This window comes from Rousettus aegyptiacus, unplaced genomic scaffold (assembly GCF_014176215.1).
Source record: "Rousettus aegyptiacus isolate mRouAeg1 unplaced genomic scaffold, mRouAeg1.p scaffold_m13_p_3, whole genome shotgun sequence".
Classification (NCBI taxonomy): domain Eukaryota; kingdom Metazoa; phylum Chordata; class Mammalia; order Chiroptera; family Pteropodidae; genus Rousettus; species Rousettus aegyptiacus.
Window position 1 is genome coordinate 41,274,455 of NW_023416306.1, and position 22,507 is coordinate 41,296,961.

General features: G+C 37.4%; 1 protein-coding gene across 14 annotated transcripts in view; it reads left to right on the forward strand.

Annotated features, from left to right (window-relative positions):
- Positions 1 to 17,373, forward strand: part of TRPM6 (transient receptor potential cation channel subfamily M member 6) — a 164,414-nt gene extending 147,041 nt beyond the window's left edge. For all 14 annotated transcript variants that reach the window (XM_036238423.1, XM_036238425.1, XM_036238428.1 and 11 more), the window contains 6 exons: positions 921 to 1,207; positions 1,484 to 1,566; positions 2,302 to 2,507; positions 8,585 to 8,636; positions 13,107 to 13,213; positions 15,565 to 17,373. In XM_036238423.1, coding sequence (XP_036094316.1) covers positions 921 to 1,207; positions 1,484 to 1,566; positions 2,302 to 2,507; positions 8,585 to 8,636; positions 13,107 to 13,213; positions 15,565 to 15,698 — 869 coding nt within the window. In that variant the 3' untranslated portion in view covers positions 15,699 to 17,373. The remainder of the gene's footprint in view (positions 1 to 920; positions 1,208 to 1,483; positions 1,567 to 2,301; positions 2,508 to 8,584; positions 8,637 to 13,106; positions 13,214 to 15,564) is intronic.
- The last annotated feature ends 5,134 nt before the right edge of the window (positions 17,374 to 22,507 follow it).

Consider the following 22,507-nt stretch of genomic DNA (forward strand, 5'->3'; position numbering starts at 1 on the left):
ATACAATATGTTATTTTTGTTATAAAGCATTGAACACTGTATTAAGTGGGGTCTAGGCTGCATAAGAATTGTTCAAAAGCCTAAAAGTAGAAGCTGTATAGCAGTCAAAGAGCATTTTGTGTCTAAAATCTTTTAAGTGGATGGAGTTTGTATCTAAGGTTCTAGTTCACATTAGCCGGGTCAACATATTTAATCTTTACAACCCAATGAGGTAAGTGTTACTTTCACTCCCACTTTACTGATGAGGAAAATGAGGTTTTAAATGCTTGTCCAAAGGAACAGAAAACGGGGAGAATTTCTGGGTTATCATCTTGATTCTGTCTAACTCGATTGGGTTAAAACTATGCATTCTCAATGGGGATGATATCACCCTGCAAGGGAGCAAAAACATCCTTTCCTTTTTATATATAAAGCACAAATATATATATATATATATAGAGAGAGAGAGAGAGAGAGAGCACATAGATAGATATATGGTATATTATTTTGGTATTAAAATGTCATGGGAGGGTCAGTTTAGAAAACAGAAAAAATGTTTAAGAATGTTCATAAGGGGGACGATAATGAAAAACATGGGTCAAACTATTTCTTTAGAAGTATTTTACTTTAATGAAAGAAGCACGTGCTTACTATGTTGATTTTGTTTTTGTCCAGCTATAGTTTACAATAAGAACAACTTAATTCTTACATATCATCTGATGCTTTGTCCTTTTTCTCCCTCTCCCTCTTTTCTGGACAATAAATAACACAAATGTGTCCAGATCCATGCCTTTATTTTCTATTAGTTCTTGTGTAGGTGAAATTCTCATTCTCCTCTGATCATTTGGGAAACTAAACTGATTCTGAGTTGGTATTTAAGATGCTGTCCATGTCACAGACATGGGCTCTCACTGGACTCCTTGCCTACCTTCTGTTTGCAGCAGGAGAAGAAGTAACTGTCTACAGGCTGGAGGAGAGTTCCCCATTGAATCTTGGTAAAAGCGTGTCTTCTTGGTCCCAGCATGGGAGAGCTGCAATGATCCAGGTGTTGTCCCGAGAGGAGATGGACGGTGGCCTCCGCAAAGCCATGAGAGTCATCAGCACCTGGTCTGAGGATGACATTCTCAAGTCCGGGCAGGTTTTCATTATGAAGTCCTTTCTTCCTGAAGTTGTGCAGACATGGCATGAAATCTTCCAGGAGAGCACTGTGCTTCACCTTTGTCTCAGGGTAAGTCAGAGACCCAGAGCCCAGATGGACAGGTCAAAGAAAGGAGATCTGGCTACATCCTGATTGAAAGCCCTTGTCTTCAACCCAAAGGATAGCCTATTCTTTTTTGGAGGTAGTGGTATTTTATTACTTTTTGTTTTGTAGAGCTTTGGCTTTTGGAGTGAAGAGTGGTGGGCATTGAATAGGTGGTGGGAGGCCTCTAGAAACTCTATGATCATTAATTAGTAGGAATGTGGTAATAAACCAATATTTTTATCAATTCTCCCTATTTGGTAGGAAATTCAACAACAAAGAGCTGCTCAAAAACTGATCTATACCTTCAACCAAGTGAAACCACAAACCATTCCCTACACACCAAGGTGAGGAAATATTGTCACCCTGTTTCTTTATTTCAAGTAGGAATTTCTAGCAATTTCTTCTCAGCCCTATTAGTCGTGAGAAATATGAGACCCATGGGGAAGTGCCCCAAGACCTTATTTTTGGGTTTTTCCTTTTATAGTTCTGGAGACTGGTAAAAAGAATTAGATATTCCGGGGATACATAAATCACTGACCTTAAGTGAATAGAAAAGAGACATTTGGGCAGGGGCCTTGACTAACTTCTCTACATGAAACAGGCAGATCCCAGGTGTAGTTACTAATGTCCAAGAACATTATGACAGAAAAACATTTCTGTTTTAAGCATAATTTATTACCCTGATGTCTTATGGAAATTAGGAACTTTGTAAGAATGAACTCTTATTACTTTCATTTGAGTGTCTCCATACACTAGCATTCATTTACCAAGACAGAGCATCATTCAGTGCTGAGGACTTGTAGTAAAATTTTATTGTTTCATTTACAAGGAATGTTATAGAGCACAGCAAGAAAAGTTGTTTGGTACTCATAAAAGAGTTGGAAAGTTTACTCAAAGAGAAAGGTGGTAGGTAAGCATGGGAAAAACCCCTAATCTTTCTGTTCCATAGAAAAACAGAGACATGTGTTGAGGCTGCTTCAGACCAGAGTTAGGTAATCTCCCTGTTGCTGACTGTTCAGTAGCGTAAGTCCCTCCTTTGCTGCCTTGTGGGGACTCAAACGCCTTTTTCCCCTTCATAGGTTCCTGGAAGTTTTCTTAATCTACTGCCATTCGACCAACCAATGGCTGACCATTGAGAAGTATATGACAGGAGAGTTCCGGAAGTACAACAACAACAATGGTGATGAAATTGCCCCCAGCAGCACCTTGGAGGAGTTGATGTTGGCTTTTTCTCACTGGACCTATGAGTACACTCGTGGAGAACTGTTGGTTTTGGATTTGCAAGGTAATTACTAGCCTAGAACTTGATCCAACAAGTAAAAGGCAAAGTTCAGGAAACATCAACCAGGGAATGCTTTCTTCATGTCATTTTCACCTACATTGGACCCTACTCTTTTTTTACTCAACGCCATGGTTAAGCTTTCAGTGGAGACATTCCAAGGCATTCTTTTTTTTTTTTTTTTTTTTTTGAAAACTGAAAGATGGTATCCATTTCCTGAATTATTTTTATTACTTGTGAAACTTTCCTAAGTGGGAATAACCAACCAGGTGTCCCCAGAGATCTTGTAAGAGTCAGGATGGGTAATGCATGGAATTGCTCTATCTAGTTTTGAATGGCGATGTGGCCACTTATTTTAGACATTGTACAGTGAAGAGCATGAGCACCCACTTAGTTGTTTCCCATTTACATCAAGGGAAACCTATAGCTAGGTGTTTAGCTGTCTAAAATTTAAAGACACCTAAATGGGAAATGACTTTTGCACTAGATTTTCCAGGTTTATAATTTACCTTGATCTTATGTTCATAATACACGTAAGCAAGCATTTATGCACACAGGAAAGTTTAATTTCTGGGAATTTTTCATGATTTGAGCTCATTGCTTTAGCAATTTATAATTTAGCTTGCTCTCTTTGTGTACCTTAGTATGTCAGTTTACGAAAGTACAAACTCAGTCTGAGATGATGTGGTGTAGTCTTATTTAACGGAAGCCTTTGATCAGTGCATCTCCCCACTATCAACACCTCACATGTGATTTATAATCCTACAACACGAAACCGAGTATCTCTAGCAGGCTTCCCTTGCAGGGACAGAACGAAATATGTATTAAGGTCAAAGTTTAGTCCCTGGGCTCACTGACTGGGGCTTTGGTTTTAAATAAGGGATTTAGCCCAGGAACTTTCATAGAGGTTATCTCATTTAATCCCAGAAGCAGCACCTCAAGGTAGATATTATGGGGAATTTAGGCCCAGAAAGTTTAAATACCTTGCCCAAGTTTGCACAGCTACTTAGGGGGAGCTGAGCTGCAGACTTAAGCTGGTTTGACCATCTATTCTTTCTTTTTTGCTATACTATCTTTGATTTCTTCATGAGTTTCATTCCCATAGGACATAACCATGTTATGGTTCATTTAAGCAGATTGGGCCTATTTCTTGTTGTCTCGAACTTTTGCACCTCTCCAGTCCTGGGATTCTGGGCTGAAAACCAGCCTCGGAGGCTGGGGATAGTTGTGATAGGCAATCCTGGGGCATCATGAGCAATATCCAGTAAGACTGCAAAGGTGTTTTGATTGAAATTTGTGCCACATGCTCAAGGATGTGTATATACTTTTAAAATTATACGTTAAGTCCTGTCTTTTCAGATCTGTGCTGTTTATAGGACTGAATTATATTTAAAACCCTCAACCCCAGTATTTTAGGAAGCAATATAAACAAAGTTAAAACAGTCAAGATGATTCAGTTTTTAAACCAGCAAGTACATGATCCATGTAAACCCCGCATGCCGATGCCCAAGACATCTGCTTTTGTAGCTCATGTTGGGCAGAGGTTGATTGTTTTCATCTGTACTTGAGTATCTTCGCTTTGAGTTTTGGGTGGAGTTGTTTAAAAAGCAAAAACAGAAACAAACAAAAAAAAACCAAAGAAAAACTTTAAGGAATTAATGATGACTCTTCAGTGTATTTTGTATTCCACTTGAATAGGTTTTTGTTTAATGATGTTTATGTTTGGGGATTTTTATGTCTCTTAGTAATCCAAAGTGACATTAAACAGAACAAATGTTGTGTTGATGGTCTTGGGGTAAAAGGGAATTAACTTTATTCTTTCATTGGGCAATTACGTGAATTGCAGAAATAGGCCACTCCAAATAAACTATGTCAAAACACTGACCTTCAAAGAAGGGAAGAGTGGACATCATAGAACGAGTGTGAAGAAATTGAGATACTTATTGGAGAATTTTAGCCAATTGGTTAGACTTGAATTTATGGAGAATACAAATCTTATAATAGTAATTATAAGCAGTTCTATTACTAGTATTGCTAGCTAACATTTACTTTGCACTTATTTTGTACCAAATACTTGGCCAAAGGCCTATGCATTGTCATATTTAATCCAAACCAGGTTTGAAAGGAAAAATGGAAAGAACATAATGTTTTCTTAAAATATCTTAATGGTTTTGGGTTCAGTTTTGTTTGTTAGTATTTCTAGTCTTTAGACTGATCATGTATATTGTCTGGGTGGCAGGGAATGGAGATGGAGAGGCCAACAGCAGCTCTTAAAAGGAGGCGCTCCAGAGTTGCAGTGCTGGCGTCTGACTCCTGGCTTTCCCATGAATTAGCTGGGTAACCAAGGGTTGACCACCCTGAGTCCCACTTCCTTCATTTGTAATTGAGGAAAATATTCACTTAATTCATAGGATTGTGAAGGGGTTGAAATGAGACAAGTTCCTGACACGTAGTAAGCCCTCGGTGAATGTTAGTTATTGTTGTTGTTAATCTTCATCTCTGAGTGGCCTTTTAAAATGGAAGTTTATTGTCAGTTGTAGGTAGTCTATTCTTAGCTCTGTGGTCCTGCTGGTACTTCAGGGAGACCCCAGCTTCAGTGTCTTTAGAGTCAAAGTCAGATCAGCTTGCTGTGTCTGCCTTTTGTTTTAAGAGAAAGAAGGAATGAGAAACACTCTGGATGTTTACTCTATCGGTTTCTTCTTTTTTCTTCCTCTTTACATCCTTTCAAGAGATTGGCAATCATTAACCCAGGAGCTGCCACACTGGGCCAAGAGGCTGAATTTTAAAGAGAGGCTTGATCAATTTCCAACCATGTAAATATTTTGTAGTTTCCCATTAGCTTTCCATTTAAAAATCCTACATGTGAGGGCCTGAATCATCATCATTATATTTGAAATCCAACATTTAATTTCCAGCAATGGGAATTAAAAACAAATGCATTTCAAAGAAATGACAGTGGTCCAGAGCATGTTTTTAAAAGCTCATTATATTCTTCAAAGAACTTTTGGAGATAATAGATATTTTTATTCAATAAAGCAGTTTCTGGAATAAGTCAACATTAGCATTAACATCATCATCATGAAATCCTGCTGCTACAAAGAAGGTAACTTCTTTCTACAGATGCAGACATTCACTGATATGTTCCAAAGTAGTTGAGATCAGAATGTAAGTTTCCGGGTTTCACATGAGGACATCCTGCTTATTACTTGTACATGGGCATTTACTCTCTTGAAGCTGGTAAGGAAATATTATTGGGATTTCTAAATTTGTTTTCAAATGTCTAGGAGAATATATGGATAGGATGGGCTCTGATGTTAAAGTTGCCTTTTGGGCGATTGCATAGCTAGCTGGGAGAGGCAGAGTGGATGGTGGTGGTGAGGTAGTACGGCATGATCTATTCTCTGCGCTTCTTTCCATTTTTTACACATTGGAACGCCCCACGTGTGAGCCTCCCTTTCCCCCCAAAACCATATAATTAATAGTTAAGCTTCGAACTGTCAGATTGGGTTTAGCGATATAAAGGTTTGTGGATACTCTACATTCATTCTTATAAGGGGATTTATTCATTTGGAAACACAGTACTTTAGGGAAATGAGGTAATCAGAACATGATTTTATCAGCAGTAAAAAAAAAAAAAGATTTTACTTCACAAGAGGTCTTTTAGAATAAAGATAATAAAAATGACAGTTGACATTTTCTACCACCCTCTGGGTCAGATACTTTGCTAAGCAGTTTGTATACAATAGTTCATTTAATCTTCTCAGTAACCCTGTAAGATAAGGCCTGTTGTTATTCATACTTTCAGATGACAAAACAGGGATTAACTATGGTGGCCAGGTCACACAAGTGGTGGGGCTGTGAGTGGAACCTTGCCTACGTAACAAGCAACAAGATTTAAAGTAAACGGGAGCTGATGTGATCTTGACAGATCTTTTAAATTTCCTTATGAAGCTTCCTTTTTCCCAATGAATATGACTTCTTTAGGCACTGTGTGTATTCCCAGCTTAAATTTATGGTTTACTCAGACATCAGCCTAAAGCTTTCGTTAGTGTTACAAATTGCAGGCTTAAAGTCAGGTCTTTGCTTTAACATGTAAAGGATTTGTAGTCTGTGTTTTTCTGTAGTTTGTGTTTTTCTATTTATTTACTATATAGTTCAAAAAGCAGGCTCTCTCTAGGCTATTCCTCCTAGGCTATATCTGTAATGAGAAAAGTATCAAAAGTCCAGTTTCTTCCTATGAATTTTTCTTTAAAAAAAAAATAAATGATGAGCAAAGCACATTTTGCATACTTGACCTTAACCCTGTGTTTCAGCTTTTACTTTCTCTTTTGCTAATCAAAATCTGTATATGAAGAGATTCTATGCCAGGGATTCTAAAGTGTCCTTGCACAGAATTTAGAGGGTCTGTGAACTCTGATGAAAAACAAATTACACCTTTATTTTCACTAAGCTATAACTGAAATTCATCATTTTCTTCAATTATAATAGAGACCACAAACCACAGTGGTATTAAGAGTACCTGTCACTGTTTTTAATAGCATTATAGATATTAACACAGCACATTACAGTATTGACAGATATATCAAAATACTGTTCGTATTTATTACTTGTTGGATCATATGATAGTTATTAGAATTATGCTAGATCCTGTTATTTAACATATTAATAAAGAAGCACATGTATTGCAATACGACAATTTAAAAAATATTTTGGTAACTGTATTTCAGGGTCATTGGTGTCCTTTATAATCCTATGTATTTGAAGTATGCATTTTAGAACATTATTCTGAGCGGGGGGCTAGTTTCATCAGACTGACAAAGAGTCATGACATAAGAAAGGTTGAAAACCCCCGCTTAAACAGGTTATTTTCCTAAGGAAGTCAGTTTCTTAGGGGAAAGGACTACAAACTATAAGGATAACTTTTTTTTGGGGGGGGAGAGGGAGGTGAAACATTTAGCATATGGTAAAACATAGAACGTAGCAAAAATCTTTCTTTTTAAAAAATAATGGTTAAAAAATGTAACTTTTTACCAATTAGAAGTACATTATAATATAAATTTCATATGATTTTAAAATAATTTTCCTACAAGGTTGGTCTCTTCCAAGCAAAGAGAACTGGTGCTGATTAGAGGATGATCTCAGAAATCGTTGCGTTGTGCCAAAATGATGCGATCACCTGTTGATCGGCTTGCTTGTGAAATGTTATCACTGCCAGATGTCAGTCTCCTCGCCATTTGCATTATATAACAGATTCACTTTGGACGTTGATCCCTGTTTTGACAAATGTTAGCTTTAAATTACACCTATGTGTCATTTTTTTAATTAGTAAATTTTATTGAAGAATAACGTAAATTCAGGAATGTACATACAGCATTAATCATAAATCTCAAAGAACTTTTACAACTGAACACATGTGTGTAATCAGCACCCAGATCAAGAATTTGGGTGTGTTTGTATCCTAGTGTTTTAAGATGCTATATAAATAGCATATGATGTGAGTCTTTGATGGAGCAGAAGTTGTACCTGTGGAACTGCACAGCATCTTGCACCTTGCTGAGCACTGATGGATTCCATCTGAGGAGACTATGCATTAGTGGGAGGGGCACGAGCTTTGGCTTGGCTTGAATCCTGTTATCACCACTTGTGGAGTATGACCTCTAACAAATTCCTTAATCTCTTTGAACATTCACATATTCATTGGTCAAATGAGGATGTGAGAATGCTAATACTTTATTTTTATAATTGTTGAGAATTAGAGAAAATACAATCAGAACGTCTAGTATATATGAGTAGTAAATGAGTGACGGATGCCACTATCAGCAACTGTGAACACACCACTAAAACATTTATTTGTGGCCTAGAAGTTTATTATAGCATAAGACGGGGTAGTGGGAGATAGTGCATTAACTAAAACTTTCAAACATGCCTGGACAAATTTTATAGTACAGTTAACTCACATGATGTTTAATTTACTACAGAGTAGATGTAGGTCTAAAGAAAGAAATTAAAATTTGATTATTTTCTTGAATTTCTGAGAAAATGAAATCCCTATTTGCTAAATAAATTTTCTTTCTTCCTTGGAGGTGTTGGAGAAAATTTGACAGATCCATCTGTTATAAAACCTGAAGACAAACAGTAAGTTAATTTATGATGTTATCATTGAGAAAAATGCATTTAACACATTGTACATGGTTTTTTTTTTTAAATTGTTTAAGCATTTATATCTTGTCTAGACCCTAGAAAGGTTTTGAGGTAGTTTTTATCTATATATCTTGATCCATATCTATATCTTTATTCTATGTATATTTCAACTATAATACAGTACAATAAAATAAAGCATAGATTAGGAAATGGGGCAAGAAGAAAATATGGAAATAAAATAAGATTAAATCTGGAGCAAAGTTAGTAGATGTAAATGGAAATTATAAAGACCAATGTAGTAGCCAGAACTGTTGCACAGTTGACTCAGTTTTCTAGTGGCCTAGACAAAATAGAAATATGGATAAGTTTAGCCTCTATAGGCCTTGACATGAAAACAATTAATGTCATAGGAGAAGTACAGTTTCCTTTGTTGTCCGCGCAATGGAGTCGTTGCGTCTTACCATCGGCAGTCCTTCCATCACATGCCTATAAAATGAAAGCCGAGGGCATAAGTGTACTATTCAGTAATGGCAAAACTATGAGAAGCAAAAACAGTGGAGCTTAAACTTGGAGCATCAGATTTTTCATTAATTCAATACCGAAGTTTAAATTATATGGAGAGATGAATCATCTGCCTGTCCTTTTAATTCCTCTGGGCATTTTATCCCTAAAGTAGGCTTTTGGGAAGACATGGCAGTAGAGGATCTGAGGTTGTATTGTTCTGCTAATGGTAGAATAGAAGGAAGGAAGTGATAGAGTTGGTTAAGGACTGATCAATATGGCAGGTGACAGTGGCTTTCAAAGATGAGTTTTCAGACACAGATTGCTGACCCTGCCCCATTTTCTGATTCAGTGGGTTTGGAGTGGGGCCACATACTATAACAAATTCCCAGATTATTCTGATGATGCTGCTGACATGGACACCACACTTGAGAACTGCTAGCTTACAATATTTTTATTTCTTAATTGTCTTAAGTGTCTATTCGTGGCCCTGGGTTGTATAAAAAATATACATATTTTATTTATATATATAATACATATTATTTATATATAATATATGTAATAACATAAATGGGAACTTTCTATACAATAAAATCTGGAAATTTCCCTCCCACAGGACTCATATTGTAAATATTTACTGTTTTAATGCTGTTCTTTTACAGAACGAGCTAATCTAAACATGATCTCCTCTATAGGTTTCTATGCAAAGAGGTCCATCTGAAATATTAGCTATTTGTGTGGACTAGGAGAGCTAGAGAAGATAAAAGGGATCTCTATTGCTCCTATGCATCCAATTCCTATGACATTTGGCCAAACAATTCATGCTGTAACCTTTAGGGTATAGATAAAGGCTTTGTCATTTTTTACTTTAGTAGAGCTAAAGTGATTTTAGCTATGAATATTATTTCTTCATTAGCCCTGTGTGCCCAAGAATTTGTAGTAGGAACCTTGTACTACAAGTACTTCCTTTATAATTTTGCATTGAAAAATTTTGCATATATAATGAACTGAGTTTATGTATATTCTATCATTTATTAGATTTTCATCTTCACATATGTCATTTACTATGAACCGAATATTTTGATGTTTGACAATTCTAAGATTATATTACCACACCTGACAGTTGAGTATTTAATTGCATTCTATAGTGTGTGTCTATTTCCATTAATCGAGGTCACCTAGGGAAATGAAAAAGTTGCTCATAATTGGCATCAGATCATAATCTCTTGGGTTACGGCCCTGATATCTGTAATTTTCAAAAGTTCACTATGTGGTTATGAGTAACCAGGGTTGCGAACCTGTCTTGTGGTAAATTTTATTTGTTATGACTTGAGGTTAGGAACTATGGAAACTGATAGGATGGCATCATTGTAGCATGCCGGGTTTTATGGGTTCACCTAATTTTGGATGCGGTTAGTCTTCATGGTGAAGATAAGAAGTACTATTTTCTTGGAACAGTGGTGAATTGCATCTAGTTCAACGATGCTCACCTTTTTGGTATTAAACCTTTGCTGCACAAAGCATGGGCCACAGACCAATAACATCGGCAACACCTGGAAGATTGTTAGAAATGCAGAATCTCTCTGTAGATCTCCTGGATCAGAATCTGGATTTTCACAAGATCCCAAAGTGATTTGGTGTAACTTAAAGCTTGAGAAGCACCAGTTTCAGCAAGTGCATTCATGTGTTGTTTCTTTTACCCTTAACAACAACATTGGAATCGAGCATCTATAATCCCAGTTCATGAATGAGAAGACTGAAGCTCAGGGAAGATGATAACTTGCCTAAGAGGATGAAGGGTCAATGAAAGGGAATAAGCCTCTACTCAAAGAGATGTTTTTGTGGTGCAAACTCTGATATTGTCTCTAAGGCCCGTTGTTTTTTACCTTTTTCCAACCTTTTGCACATGAAGACAAAATCATCAGGCCTTTCCCCCCAGATTTCTCTGGCCACTTCTCTTGGTTCCTCAGGTCTTGAGTCTCAGTGGAGGCTGCTTCAGTTATTGATAGTTTTCAACTGCATCTTTTCATTTACAATCTTGATGGTTTTGTACATTTGGCAGGTCTGAAATGATAATAATGATGAGATATTCTGTTGTGAATCTATGTATTCATGACACTAATTAGCACTTCCTCACATGTGGAACCAAGCTACCACCTGCTTTTCATGTATTGTGAAAAATCTGGAAAACAGTTGTATCTGTTTTTTAAAACGTTATCTGAGACTGCAGGCTGTAGGCATGCTGTAGAGTATAGATGCAAATGAATGCCCCTGCAATTCTGCATTCTTCCATGCATAGGGAGCAAACCCCTGATATACACATATTATAGTAATTTTGATTCTTTTATCTTAACTTCCACAAGGCTCATAGAGGAAAATAATTTAGCTTATAGCTTTTATCTGAGAATCAATGTTACATCTCTAAGTTGAGAGTTTTCATTCTTTATTGGGAGGAAAGAAATGGCAGGTATGGAATGCACAGAGTGAAATATTCCAACAGGGTCTTGCTGGAGAGATGATAAAAGGAATTCTTTCATTTTAATGACTGAAAAAACACCATAAAATTTTATTTTATTGGCATCATAGAGTTCTGGTACTAAATATCAAGCGATTCTACTTTTTTGCCACATTTGGTTTCACCTTATTTGGAGGTTTTTTTTTTTTTTTTTTTTAAACCAGGAAGACTGAAAGAGAATAATAGTTAACAAGAGGCAGCTTATGCAGCCGGGTAAATACCACTCGAGCTGTACTTTGTAAGGGCAATTGAGTGACCAGGAAAATTAATCCTGGGTGTCTGTTCACTTTGTCTTCCCAAGAGATTTCCTCCACCTACTTGCCTCAGAGCAAAGAGGCAATCTGAGATCAAACTGACATCAGCCCTCATTCTGAGCTTGGCACGTCTTCAGAGCAGCTACTGTTATTCTGCCAAAAGGAAGTGGAAATCGAGATAAATGTTTCAATACTCGGATGGAAAAAAAGTCCATTTTTACACCACGTCCCTTTTGAAAAACCGCATTCCTTAGAAGCGAAGTTTATTGTTTCCTTTTGTGATAGTTTGCTTTTCTTTTTTCTGAAGACGTGGTATTTAAGAGCGGTAATTGAGTTCAGATTTTAAAATGTGCTGTTTCCACTCTGCATGTCATTAAAATAAAATATTAGCTTTCATAAAGTTTTTTTGGATGTGTTTCTGGTGTGCTCTGCTTCATGGTGTGTAGAGTGTCAGCCTGAAGAATAACGGTTGTGCATGGTCTGATAATGGATGAACATTGATCTTAGAATCTGCTGAGGATCTATTATAATTATAGAGTATTCAAAGCGTGGCTAATATGTAATGATTGTCTTTGTAATTTTTGTCACCTATATTTAGCAAATGTGGTTTACTTCCACAAAACTATAATAGTTTTGTCTTTCTACGAAAGCCCAGCTATAGCAGTTTGCAGGGTAGAAAGCAGATATCAAGAGCCATGAGTGCTGATGTAGGGTTTTGTCAGGCATTTGTTTTCGAGGACATGGTTATAGTTAGAAGTGGGTTTGGGTTGAAATAATGCGTATGAATCTTTTTAGAAGGTATATTCCAATAGCAAATTTATGTCACTTTATACCTTACCTTTTGGGTGTTCTGGTAGAACATTTGGTAACGAATGTCATTCTCTCACCCCATATGCATTCAGAAGGGTCTCACTGTATTTTGTTTTAACTCGGTACATAGAAAATTCACTCTTCTATCAGATTAGCGTTGAAATGAGTTTCACAGTAGGTCTTGGAGTTGGGTACAAAGATTTAAGTGCATTTGAATTTTAAATTTGCAAACCTAACATTGTTGCTTCCCCAAACTACTGTGTTCTTTGTTGGCTCCTTACGTTTGCCGCGTTACTATGGGATACTGTTCGGTATCTCAGAGAATCCTAGTTGAGCTCCTTTTTCTTAGCTGTGCTCTAATTGATATTCTGATATTTCCTCTAGATCAAGAGGAATGGTGTTTGGACCAGCCAATTTAGGGGAAGATGCAATTAGAAACTTCATTGCAAAACATCGTTGCAACTCCTGCTGCCGGAAGCTCAGACTCCTGGGTATGCTCAAACAATTCTATTTTTTTTTCTAAGTAAATCTCTCATAGAATACCACTGTAACCTGGGTGAGAGTAGGAAATCTTGATCACATTTTTATCTCATTCACAGTTGAGGCTTGACTTTCTGACTGAAAATTTTCAAGTCTCTAAAGGGATTAAAAGGACAGAGATTTACTTCAGGTTCTGCCAAAATGTGATAAAACAACATTGGGCCCAATGCTTGTCACAGTCTGTCCAAGGGAAAAGTTCCACTGACTCAATTGGGATAAAATTGGACCAAGATAGGTCCCTGTGCCATACCCCACCACGGGGTCCTGTGTGGTGCCCACAGTAATTCTATTCTATTTTTATTTACTCATTGGACACTTGTGAGGGTGGGTATAGAGGGTAACACAGCCATCAATAAAAGTAGCTCTTTATTACTACAGAAACCTTAAACTTTAAACATATGTTGCAATGTACATATTTTAAATCTGACTCGATAATATAGCAGACTTTCTCTAAAACCAATATAGTCACTACAGAAAATATTCCTAACATAAAAGCAAGCAGCTGAAAGTCTATGCCCTCCAAATTGGCGGTCCCAGCTCTGTTGCATTCTTCCTTTTTATCTCAGAAGAAGCACTTTATGTCTGTCTCAGCTTGTTCACTATTTCTTAGATCATAACAACCTTGTCCTTAGAATGGAATTTTACATATTTTGAGATGAGTATCCCATCCTGCCTTCTAATAAATGATCATACTCCGAATTGGAAATCAGTAAAAGATCATTGTCCACTGTAACTTGGGATGGAGTAGGTATAAATTTGCAAAAGAAAAAGGCAGTTTCTAATCTTGTTAGCATTAGGGGTAGGAGGATGAGAAGCTCTTACAGAAAGAAAAACAGCAAAAGAGTGGGGTTTGGAGAAGGCATCCAGTTCCAGTGAGAAATGCCCTTTCAGGTAGGGGTGGTGGGGGTGGGATAGGGGGGTAGGGGAGGTCAGATGGGAACAGAGAGGAGGGCTCACCCAGGACTCGATTTCACAAATTATATAGCAGACCTGGGCAAAGTGATCAGTCAAAGCGATTGGCAGAACTGTACACTGGTATCCTCTCTGTCAGAAGGAATGCAGGAAGGAGCTGGGGCTGGGCTGAGGGCCATCAGGACCTCTAGGTAAGAGTCTTAAGGGAGGCAGGTGCTGTGCTGACAGATATCTGAGTCATCCCATGATTACAGGCTGGAGTCTGGCGCATGAACTCAGTGTCCTCAGGCGCTGGCCTCTTTCGAGGTCTGATTCATTGTACTTTGGACAGGGAAGCCTCTCATTCTTGTAGACACAGGGCCTACATCTATTTGATCAGCCAGGAGAAGGCAAGACCAGAGCCATAATTCACTGATTCCATCCTTGAGCCCAGGTAGCTGTTCTGTACGATTAAGGTACAGATCATGCTAGTGGGTTTTGAGTGAGTAGTTCAATAATTCCTCCATCTCCAGACCTAATCCATGATTCCTGTCAAAACCTTAGTCAGCACATTCAAATGGAAATAAGAAATATTTCCATCTACTCAGTCATTTGGTTATCTGAATAAAAGAAAGGCTAGTCTGTAAAACAGGAATAGTAGTAGTTTTTACTTTTTTGCTTGATAATGTTTTATGTATTCATTCATTTATTGATTTTAAAGGGAGACAGTTTAGGATAACTGTTGATTACTATTAAACTATAATATGTATTAGTTTTATGTCCAGGTAATCCCCATTTAACAATCAAAACACACAGACATATGTTTAAGGTTAACAGATTTAGTCAATGTAGCACAAGAATGGTAGACAGATATTTAAAACCCACACTCCTCCATTCATTTCTCCCCAAAGATTACCTCTAGTCATGTTTTCTTTATATAATTTTCTTTTCAAATGGAAGAAGGAGGCTTTAGGAAGCATAGGTTTAATAACTGGCTAAAGTTTCATAGGCCATACCAAACATGAGTACAGCTTTGTTACAGAAAGCTGAACACTGAAATCTTGAGATCACCATTTGAGCTGAACTTCCTGGCCCTGCCCATCATTCAAGAGGGAAAGTGCCCTGATTTTAGTTTGGCCTCACTTAACTCTAGCCAGGTTGTGTCTTATAATAGGGAATTATGGATTGAATCAAGCAACCAAACCTTTTCCTGCCTGCTCCAGGGATCACAAGCCTAAAACATGTGGGGCATGGGGCAGGTGTTTTGGACATGGTTGAGGGTGTTTCATATATTGCTGGACTGAGAAAGCAGAGTCTTCTCTCACATTTGTTAAAGTTTAAATTTCAGTCTCTCTGTGAATACTACGGTCTTGATGATCCCATATAACCATCTTAATTGTCTTGCTTGCAGATTTAAAAAGGAATGACTATTCCCCTGGAGAGATAAATTCCACCTTTGGACTTGAAATCAAAATAAAACCAGGCGAGGGGCCTCTAGCAAGGGAAAAGGAGAGCAATCCTTCAGAAGACCTGACACGATTGTAGAAAGGGGAGAAGAAATAAGATGACAGCCCTTGCACTTCCTTCCATGAACTCAATGGTAACATAGATTGATTGACGTAACACCGATTATGTCAGAGCTCTGTCAGGATGACCATACCCTTGTGACCCCCTTGGGACATGCCCCCTGAGTCTCACGCCTCCCCTTGCCTAAACTTCATTGACAAATGATAAACAGGTTCTCCTAGATGTTGACCTGTGTGCAGGGTGCTTTCTTTGTGCCTGTGTGTGTCAGCCTCAGGTACCACTGGAAGACACTTGGAGGAATCAGCTGTGAATATCTTCATACCTCTTCACTTTAGCTGATCACTTAGAACCCTTGGAGCAGAATGCTGGCATTAAGGAATCTGGGAGATGAATTTATTTTCTGACTATGTGTGTAGACTCTAACCCCCACTGCTATCATCACCTCACTCATATATTGTATTTATGTATATATGTATGTACATAAAAAAGTTATTTGACTTCCTTCTGTATCCTTTCCAGCAGCATAGAGCTTCGAATAACAACAATAAGGAAAACAACAGTATGAGGGTATAAAGTTAGAATCCTGGTGAAATCTAGATGGGTTCGATGTATCATTAGTAAATCATATGATGCCTCAGCATTTCAGATTTCTCTTAAAGAAAAGTAAAGGGAAATCTAAAACAAATGCCCTTGAACCTTTTTTTGTTTGTTTTAAGGGGGTCAAGGATATGTAAAACCAGAAATTATTAAGAAATGTTTTCCCTTCCCTTAAGCTTAGGAGTACTATCAGTTAGAGAGTTGACTAAGCTAACCTCTATCTAAAACACCACTCACTCCCTTTTCCAAATCCGTGTATATAACGCTACAGGCTAACTTACTCTCTGGCAGGTCCTATGGGGAAAGAGGTTTCTGAGTGAAAACGTGCTTCGAAGGTGTTTGCTTTGTTCAAGTGCAGAGTTCTGGTGGCTTAATGAGTGCTGTCGTGCATATTTTAAGTGCGGCCTGAGAAGATGTAGTCACTTTGGAGGCCTGAGGGAAGGTCCCTGGAAGCTGCACCTTACAGCATGTTTTGGGGATCAATCACCCCTCTTTCACATTTGCCGGGCTTGCCTTACCTCAAATACACATGAATTTTTCACACAAGGAGGAGATGAAGGGCTGGGATCCTCTCTTCTCTCCCTACATCTCCTTTCCTTTTTATAGAGTGTGCCATTCTACCAGCAACAAACCTCCTGGGTTTGAAAATTTTCATCTTTGTCTTTAGCTTTAGCCCTTACATTAGCTAGCCTCTTTTTTAAATCAACACTCCTGCATTCTTAGGTTATATTTCAGGGGAAACTTTGCCCAGCATGGGAGATGTAAAGCCAAGGATTTAGCTTACTAAGGATCATGTCTGATTCTTGTAGTGTGAGTTGCACAAGGGCTAATTCATACTCCTTTTATTTGGGTCTTGTGGGTGGCAGGAGGTGAGAAATTTGGATGATTTCTTGATTAACAATGAGGATTAAACGTTATTGCTTTTTTCAGGACTTAATTGCAAATCAATAAAGCATCTGTTGGTTCTCATGTCAGTGCTATGTTCACCAATGGAAAGAGGCAGTTTGGCTAAGGGCCAAAGTCAAGGCATTAATTCAGTGGTCAAATATTTGTTACCTGGGATAGAACTTGAAAACAAATACATTTTAATTTCAGATTTCTGTGTTGAGTTTTTTTTCTTTTCTTTCATTCTTCTTTTTTTCAAGAAATTCCCCAGAATAACATTTAAAAAAATTAACTGCTGGGCCAAGCTCACTGTGGGATTGCTTGCATGCAAATACCAATGTGATAATCTTGACTTGGAGTGATTCGTGACCACAAAAGGGTGGGGTGTTCATTTATTTGGTCAGTTTTATTCAACAGATATTTTATTAAGTGCCTTCTCTGTACTGTGTGAATGACGAAGATGCAGTAAACAGCATTTTTTGCTCTCAAAAAGCTTTAGGTCCATTTTATTTCCTTCCGTTTTCTTTCATCTATTATTCTTTCTTTCATTATTTCTCTTTTTTCCTTCTTCTTTTTCTTCCTTCCTTGTCTCCTCCTCCTCCTCCTCCTCCTCCTCCTCCTCCTCCTCCTCCTTCTTCTTCTTCTTCTTCTTCTTCTTCTTCTTCTTTTTCCTCTTCTTCTTTCTCCTCCTTTCCCCCATCTTCTCCTTCCTCTTCCTCCTCTTCCTCTCCTTCTCCTTTTTTTTTTTTTATTTTAGATTCCAAGTTTGTATTTCTGGTTAGTGCTAAAAAATTTGTCTTTCGGGCAAATTTTAAGTGCAGAGATGAGTCCCATACCCTATCTGCCAGTGGGCCTTAGGTTCAGAATAAGATAAAAGAATTAGGGCAAATAATATAATTTAGTGCTTTCAGAAACCACTGAAGAAAAACACACTGCAAAATCCTTGTATGAGTATAAAGCCCATTTCACAGATGGGATCTGAATCTGGGGACCAGAGAAGTAATTAGTTTCCAGGAGTCCTTTCTGAAGGCATCCTGAGCACAAGCATTCCTTTTCATAGGCTCTATGTTCCCAGAGTAACTTCTGCCCCATGATATCTTAAAGCTTCTGATAGCTCTGGGGAATGAGATCAGATATAATTTGGGATGTTTCTCGCCCTGTTATTATTTTCTGTGGCTTTGCAAAAAAAAGTATTTAATGACTAACACTTTCCAAAAAACCATTTACTAAAAAATTTTTTTTTTTAATTTTTTTCATTGTTGTTTGTTAGTTACCATTTTAGATGAGACAAATCTCAGGTTCTAAAAGTCATGACAAAGATGCTACTGTCATGGCTCGTCTTTCTCCATCAGTCACCAGCATCTAGCACAAAACATGGCACAAAATAAAGGTTCAACATTATTTGTTGAAATAAATAAAACCTTCAAATGATAATGGATTTCATTTACTAGGTAATAAATCAGTTTTGCATTTTTAATCTTAAAGAGAATGATTACCAATTCCTTAAGACCCAACACAATTCTTTTGATCTCTCTCTGCTTTAATTTCCCAGGAAATAGCTTTTAACAACCTATACCTTGTCTATTGAATTCGCAACCAGTTCTTGCCCTTATCATCATGGTGATAATACCACAGTACAGTGCTTCTTACTGGTGACTATTGAAATGAGATGATAACTTCCCAGGAAACTGCCGAGAAATAATCATCACTTTATTACCCTTTGAAAAGAAGATTGATAGGAAAGTCATTTGAAAGATAGTTCATTACCATGCTCTCATACGATTTCTTTACTTACATCTCTCCAAAGCATGAGAAAGGGAGGATTATTCTCTGAGGTCAGAATTTGAAGGCTGTGTGTTTGCCTCTTTGAAGTTTTGGTATTTAATTTTCTGTAGTCATTTCTTGGGCAATTTCCTAAGAAACTAGTTGAAGCTAATTTATCATAAGTTAAAGTCAAATGACAGAAAAGATTTTTTTCTTTAACAGCATTTTATTCCTCAGAGGTTAGCTTCTGAAGGAAAATGAGACTTAAATAGCATTTCAAATCTCCAGCCACATGGGTGGGTATACAGAATAAAAGGGGTTCTGGAAACCACATTGATTTTTTATTTAACACAGTTATTATTTTTTAACTTATTTTTAGACCATGATGTACAGATAAAATATATTTTTGTGCAATACTCTCCTTAAAACAATTAGTTAAGTTGCTTAATTTTCAAAGAGACTTTTAGTCCTCAAGGGACAGCAAACATTGTCTCTATTGTTAGCAGAAATTGGTATAACATTATATAATGCATTTAACCTTTCTCTTAACCCCTAACTCTGAAATGGAGATGAGACACTTACCTTTTCAAACAAAGGTGAACAATAATGAGAGAGCATTTATAAAGTTCTTTGAGAATCTCATTGAAGAAGCTACCTGGGAGCGTGGGATCTTGCTCAATAAATAATAAGGGTTTTCATTTTTGATATTATGTGATCATCAATATTTACAGAGGATGTTTGGTGGACCTGTTTCAGTATAAACACAAAAGTGGTTTCTGCTATTTCCTCTTTCTGAGGGGAATAAGTTCATTTTTCCCTTTTTGTTTTGAAGCTTAATTAAATCGTTCAAAATCAAGAAGCTTCACCATTTCACAGTGTCTCCTATTTATTTTGTTTTTTGATGGATTTAAGTTTTCCCAGCAAATTTCTTTTGTCACCTGCTGCTCAAAGAAAGCCTTCCAGAAGAAGTAAAGCCCAAAACTTTCACCATCATCATTGGCGAAATTTTGGATATGAGAAGAAAGCCAGTTTAAAACCTTGATGATTGTAAAGCTTGATGTTTTACAGATATATTAATGGAGATTTAAATTTTGTCAGTGTAGGGCTGACAAAATAATAATAATTACTAATAAGAAAATTATTAGAAATTTTATTAGTTATTACAGCTTGCCAGCATCTTTTAGCAACTAATTTCCTTTAGAATTCTATCTTTTCCTTGTGATATTTTTCATTGTGAACCTTTAGAAATTTCATTTCCTAAACTAGTCACAAAGTCTTTGAACGTATTATGGTAGAAACCATTTGGCCTATTACTGTCCAAATGTGAACGTAGTCCATCATGGCATCATGTAGTTGCACTTTGTTTTCTAATGAATCTTTTTTTTTCTCTCTCTCTGTATCTTGTTAGTCACAAAGTAAGACATCACAGAGCTTCAGGATGCTTTGGTAACCAAAAGAAACCCTTGGTGTGTGCTATGCTCTGAATTGTTTTCTTCCAAAGTTGATGTGTTGAAATTCTAAGTCCCAGTACCTCAGAATGTGACAGTATTTGGAGATAAGGTCCTTGAAGAGATGATTAAGGTTAAATGATGTCAATTAGAATTGGCCCTGATCCGATATGACTGAGACTATTAGGACACAGAGACACACAGAGAGAAGATGAAGAGAAGGCGGCTATCTACAAGCCAGCAGAAAGGCCTGAAAAGAAACCAGATATGTGGACACCTTGATCTTGGACTCCCAACCTCCAGAATGTGAGGAAATAAATTTCTCTTGTTTAAGTCATCCAGTCTGTGTTACTTTTTTATGGAAGGCCTAGAAAACTATCACAGTATGTTGCCATGTTTTGGAATTCCCTATTTGCTCCTGAACTCATGGGGAGCAGAGATGCTGGTAATAACAGTGGAGAGGAGAGGAGAAATGTGCAATCACTTGCTGTGGGTGAGGATGGGGTTATCACGTCAAGGCTGGTGAATTATTGAGGGAGTAGATAGTGGTGTGTTCTGGAAGATCACATGAATGTTGCAGATGAAAACAAACATGAGCTGGGCTTCACGAGATGGGCCGTTTGTCTACTGCTAAAGAGCTTCTTGGGATCTCTTGGAGACTGGGTAGGAAGAGAGGTGCAGTGGTTATACGTGGCATAGTCCTTAGTTTTGTTCAACTGTTCAGTGTATGTCCTATTCAAGAAGTATTTATTGAACTTTACCATGTTTATTGAACTTTACCATGTGTTATTCCTGGACACTATGTTAGACTGACTTGCTGTGTTCAAGGGTTTCCAAGACAAATCAGGAGTTTACAATATGTTGATCCATCATTGCCCGGCAACAGTAATGATTATAATGATAACTTTTCATATTATTATTATTATAAGTAACATATATTGAGCACTCTTGTTCTATATATACATGTCTACTGTACGTAATTTCATTCATCTGAACACCAACCTAATGGCCTAATGGGCTAGATCTATTATCTATTATATCCATTATAAAAATTTGAAAATTCTACTTATAAATTAAGTGACTTGATTAAGTCAGCTACGTAGGAAGGATTTAAAGCTATATCAAATCGGTGACGTAGAAGGATAGGCAATACCAGTCAGCACACTCCAAATTACTAGACCATGAATTCCTATGGTTTGAAATACAGATATGAAACTCAGGACCTAACATAGGCCTGTGGGTGAGAAAAAACTGGCATCCGTGGAATGTTACTGTGTGCCCACTCTGCATCTGTCAACGTCAGGGAAATCTTTCCTGCACAGTTAGTGGCCATTTGTAGACTCTTAAGTCCACAGTAAAGTCACTTCCTCTTGACGTCATCACAAGGTAAGTGTAAGACAGTGAGTGGGTTCTTGTGAATTTGGCACTATGTCTACCAGTGACTTTTTCTGCCTCCTCTTGCATTTCTGCCCTCTTTTTTTTTTTTTTTTTTTGCCTTCTTAGATAATTAGATATTTGTTGGTCAACACAACAATTAGCTATTTGATAACATCTAGTTTCATTCTAGTGAAAAATAGAATCTATGCAAACTACAAAAATTTATCAGCCTGGCCATCACAGTGTGTCCTTCCTTGGAAGACTGGAAGCTGGATTGCAATCAGAGAGTTGCTTGAAGTGCATGGAATCAGAACAAAGAGAGTTAGATAAATCAAATATTTAATGTGTCAGGCTAACTCTTGTTTCATCCCATCTTCTCTAGTGGGATGGGCCTGCCAGTGGATGTGGAATACCCAAAGCCTGCAATACTCCAGGCTGATTCCAAAAGATGCTACAGAATATCAAGTGACTCTTAGATCAGTCTTGAGAAATATGAGAAACAATGAAAAAATATTTCTTTTCTCCTCTTCTATCCTTCTTTCCTCCCTGTTTCTCCCTTCCTCTCTCCCTCTTTCCCTCTTTCCCTCTCCTTTTCCCGCTCTTCCCTCTCTCCCTCACTCTCTACCCCCACTAGTCACTCCTCCCTCTGCATTTTTCTTTCTCTTATTTCCTATTTCTGTTATATATTTTTTTACACTACATAGTCTGAAAATGTAGGCCAAGAAAGCATTAATTTTATGAGCAAGGTGCCATTCC